Source organism: Mobula birostris, chromosome 17, assembly GCF_030028105.1.
Source record: "Mobula birostris isolate sMobBir1 chromosome 17, sMobBir1.hap1, whole genome shotgun sequence".
NCBI lineage: Eukaryota > Metazoa > Chordata > Chondrichthyes > Myliobatiformes > Myliobatidae > Mobula > Mobula birostris.
The window spans coordinates 44294034-44299157 of record NC_092386.1 but is presented as its reverse complement, the minus strand read 5'-3'; the positions used below and the strand labels follow the sequence as shown (position 1 = coordinate 44299157).

The following is a 5124-nucleotide window of genomic DNA, read 5'->3' as shown; positions in this document are numbered from 1 at the left end:
AGCAAGTAGCTTTCAAACCACATTTTGTTAAGAACATCGCGCAAATTCTTGAAGACTGTTTTGTTTATTGTTTTCCATTTCTTTTCTTCTCAAACAACACAAAAACGGCACACAAGCAGTATCGAATTTGTGAATTGAAAAACTTTGACGGCACCAGCGACGTCACAACACGCAAGGCCGTTTCCGTGGAAGTTAATCTACCTGGGGTTCGGAACCAACTGGGGAGAGAAGGAATGAATGAGATTTTTTTTGAAAAACAAGCGTAAGTAGAAAAGGAGAGATGCAACAGAAGAAAACGTGAAATGAGAAAAATGTCACGAATTAGTAAACAAATCACGATAAGATCAAAGAACTAGCAAAGTACACTCAAAGTTTCTAAATCAGATTTTAATCCAAATTACTTCCATTTTCTAAATAGGCAGCATGTGTATTGTGAGACGTTAGTTTACATCATTTTAAAAATTGTTACGAAACTTAGAGCCATTTTGCAACATTCCTTTGGATCTTTGTTTTTTGTTTATTCCTAGAAAAGATGGAACCGGAAATTCAGCATGAAAGATAACGGGTCCAGCCTTGTGGAGAAAGCCGGGAAAACAGCAATCCCATGGCGAACTGAACATGTTACAGTATTGCACATACCAGCCTTACACTCCGGGAATGAACACACACAGCACTGCGCAAGATCCTGGGGCCGGACCATAGCATCCGGCGGGAATTTACAAAGAATGCAGACTCCGCAGGAAGCTACCGCGGTACCAGAATCCTGGAATCGGATTTGCTAAAATAACAATCATTCATAGGCTCCTCCTTACAATAATTAGATTGTGCAGAGTGTGGAGATACCAGCCAATACTATCTTGTAGTATGTATTGAGGGCGGGAACGGTGTTATCAGCCGGTGGTGTCACTCAAGATAATACAGGGGCGGGATGAATAACTATGAGCCTATGGTACCACAGAGTACAAGTAAAGTGGGCGTGAGTTAGAAATGTTAACCAATAATAGCTTGGATTCCAAGTAAAGAGGGTGGGACTTGAAACCATCAGCCAATTGGAGATCGCTGTATAACATCAGAGGCAGGGAATGGGGGAGGACATGTCGCGGGGTAGTTCTGCTGGTTGTTCGCAGCTTGTTGAATATATTAGGAGTCGCTGCCGAAGTAATTAGAGCACGTTGGCTTTTTTTTTGTGAGGAGGAGGGAAGTCTGCTGTAAAAAGAAACGGAGCCAAACTCTTCGAAGCATTACATGCAGTGTGTTGACGGAAAAACAGGCGAGAAGAACATAGCCTACTATGTTGTGGGGGAAGTACTGAGAAAGAAACTCTTCACTGCGATCGCAGAAGACTTTTGAATGGATGCGTGACATAAGCCATCCCTTATGCAAAAAAATAGCAAACTTCAAAACTTTCAGACACCAAGATGATGGCAAGTCTCGCTGGCTTGATCCGATTCGAGGGGCATCTTCTCGTCTGTTTACTGATCATTTTCAGCTATTCTGGATCGCTGGCCCGGCGGATCTGCTGGCAAGCCATCGTGCAGTGTCAGGTCGAGCCCGACTGCAGCTTTGCCTACGAGCAGTATACTGAGGCTTGCAGGTCAGTGTTAAACCTGGAGACCAGGCGGTGTCCCAGCCACTGCCTCTCGGCTCTCATCCACCTCAACCAAACGCAGAACGGACCCATGCTGGAGAACTGCGACTGCGTCAAGGACGAGCTGTGCAAACGCACCAAGCGTGCCATCGAGCCCTGCCTGCCGAGGACTCGCAACCGGGACGGGGTAATGGGCTGCACCGAAGCCCGCCTGCAATGCGAGATGGATCAACAGTGCAACAACGCCATGCACCGCTACCTCCATAACTGCGGCAAACTTTTCAACGGCATCAAATGCACAGATCAGTGCCGGGAAGTAATCGAGAGCATGCTGGTTATCCCTAAAGCCTTGCTTCTCAAGGAGTGCGTCTGCGACGGAGCCGATCGACCCATTTGCGAGGCGATTAAGGACAACATGGCCAGGCTATGCTTTTTTGGACCCGAGCATAGCTCAGGCAGTAGCGGGTCGGACATGGAGCCAGATGAATACTGGGACTATGAAGATGATCCAACAGACAACGTTATCAGCTATGATGATGATAATAGAGGCACAAAAGGGTACACTTCAAGCCCCAGAGGCTCCTCTACCGTCCAAGTGCCTAATGTTTTGACTTTGATGGCATCCATTTTACTACTACTACTGATCGCCCAGTTATAATTGAACAATGCAACTTTTATATTCTTCTTCAATAAAGAAGCTCTGCACTGCCATCTTCAATATAAAAAAGACAATTCATAGACTTTTTATATAAATTTTAATTCTGGTAAGATTTGTTTGTATTTTTGTTTGCATCCGAGATACTGAATTTATCCCTGGTGCAACTAGTATAAATCTTATATGACTGGTATTTTTTAACCAGTAGCTGTGTGTCTGTGTATAAAGTTACATTTGGAGAATAATTTATTGAAATATAGACTTAACTACATGGCTTTGGTTTTGCATCGAGCAGTAAGAGAATGCATTAATATTTTACCGGCTATGGTGCAGAATTTCAGTACTTTTCACTAAAGGGAAATTGATTTATTATGACCGATCGACGATCCCAATTGAACAATTTAAGGTGCGACATAGATTTGAAAAATCTTTAAATATGTATTTTTGGAAAGCGAAAGATATATAAAAAACTTGGCCTCGATAGAAATTGTTCTTTAAAAATATTTTGTAAGGCTGCCATTAACATTGTATTTTCATAGAAGCCATAAAGAGTCGTCTAGTTTAAAAACTATGCCCTAAGACTTTGTGTGTGCCTGTGTTGGGTGCAAGTGAAAACGCTGGCGTTTCGCAGTTAATATTAATAAGGTGTTTCGCGAACTTTGTGTTTGAGTGTATAACAAACTAACTTTCCCAAACTTCCAGGCCCTTCACTTTTGCTGTTTTCACTGCTGACGGCTGGGTCGTGTTTTGGCTTTTGAATAATTGAGTTTCCTCTGCATTACATCTTTTTACAAGTTGCCGCAGGAATTATTAGAGTGATTACTTTTAAAAAAAAGTTAATTTTGTTATGCGAGGGGAGGTGCAACACAGCCATTGCTCACTGTGCAGTATTAATTAACATGCGCAGTGTACACTGGACGTCTTAAAAAAAACCCTCAAAAATCATTTAATTTTCTCGTTATTATATTTCGGCCACTAGTCTTCACTCGCTGCAAAATGCCGACCAGAGCAGGCTCGCTGACCTATCTTTCAGTGTGGATATCTTTGAGCACAATGTATAGGAACATTTATTGCAATTCATATTTTAACAAAAAATCTGCCAATTGTTTGTGTTATGGAATGCAGCCGGCCCACTTGTTTGACCCATGTGTATCCACGAGATGTCTACTTAGTTCCTCGGCAGTGAGGGGGAAAAGGGTCAAAGATGAGAATCACCACAAAAAAAAAGCAAAACACATCGGACAACCCATGCATATAATGTAATGTCTTCTACTCTGAGTGGCTTTGAGGGCATTCAGCCTGGGCTCCTGCCAAGGCTCCAGATCCTCACTCAAACGCCCTTAGATAAATAATTACACTCTTAAGCACCCGTCGAGTGCTGGTATACTTGACCTTGTAAATAAGAGTGTTTGCAGTAAGAATAAATTCCATCGTTTGAAATCTTTAAACATTTAACACAAAGCAGGCCCGGTCCTCTGGGGGATTGCCCATGCCTTCTCAAGTAAGTCGCGCCACATCAGGCTTGCAGAAAAAGTTTATTTATCTTTTCTCTTGCTGTTTATTTTATTCTTCAATGTTGCGGTTGGAAGCCCAGTCAAAAGTTTAACTGCACCCACAAATAAACTTACTTTGGTTGACGGATTTGAGTAACGACCGCAACCCTATTATGCGGATTTTATATAAAGGGAAACCTGTATGCTTACATTTGTAACCGCTGTAAGTAGTTATTTGCACACCTCTTTAAATGTACTTTAACATGGTTACGGTCTTCCCGGAAGCAGCTTTCCTCGCCGCGCCTGCAGATTGAAGGTAATTTATTTTTTTAATCTTTTGCAAGTAGCAGCTCTTTTCACGTAATGAGTCGATTTGATTGGGTAACTTTTATTCTTGCATCGACGGATTAATTGTAAATACAGACTTTGACAGCCTGCCCATTTTGTAAATTACAATGGGAAGAAAGTCCCGCTATAAAATAGAATCATAGAAGACGTTGTTAACTACCTGTGATTTTGACAAATCTGGAAAATATATTATGTTTTAAAGATGACCTATTGACCCGAAGTGAAATCGTTGTTTGCTAGCTACTGTGCAGGCGCTTTTAGTTGCTTTTCTGTGTACATAGTTGGACTAATGGCTGTTTACGTTAGTCTTACGACTGAACCTTTCCAATTTCCACTGAAAAGTCATTTTGATGCACGAGGCATAGGGAGATTTCCCCAGCAAAGAGTGGAGATATTAGCACTGCAAAGCCTGGGGTCTAGCAGCTGGAGTGATAATTAACCCAGAGGATAAATGGGGACTGGTTTACAAGCGCCTGTCAATAGCATCTGCCTAAAATAAATCACCAGCCAAAATGCCTGGTAAAGTTGCCGCTGTATGTAACGCTGATTCGCTCTGAGAGTGCCAATGGGCATGGGAGACAGACCTATAGAGGCAATCATCTTCATGTTTTACTTTAATTCAGTAACTGGATTATTACGTTCTAAATTATTTTAATGCATTATAATTTTACCCTCGATGCTTATTACTGTTGGCACTGTCTTGGTATCTCACAGGGGTACCTTTTCAATAGGAAACGATAACAATTTTATTTTCAAAATCCGCACCAAAAAATGTCTTATTAGCATGACGGTACTTTTCTACAGTGCTCGAACAGCAAATTGAGGATTGCATTTTCCCTGGTACCAGGCAACCGAAGTAACTATTTTGAGATTGTTAGCTCAGCGGTCTGTTGAAGTAATATCGACCGCACGCAGGAAAACCCACACTGACTAAAGATCAATTGAACGAATGCTGCCAGGCATTATGGTAAAAAAAAACGATCGACTCCGGCGGATGTCGGCATATAGAACAGAGAGAGTCCTGAGGTACAGCGTCGAGA

At 42.0% G+C, this 5124-nt stretch overlaps 1 protein-coding gene across 1 annotated transcript; it reads left to right on the top strand.

The window, feature by feature from the left end:
* Positions 1-225: 225 nt before the first annotated feature.
* On the top strand, positions 226-2814 carry gas1a (growth arrest-specific 1a). Its single transcript, XM_072281625.1, has 2 exons — positions 226-262; positions 528-2814. Exon 2 carries the CDS (start codon positions 1419-1421, stop codon positions 2244-2246), a length of 828 nt encoding a protein of 275 aa, XP_072137726.1. The 5' UTR covers positions 226-262; positions 528-1418; the 3' UTR covers positions 2247-2814.
* The last annotated feature ends 2310 nt before the right edge of the window (positions 2815-5124 follow it).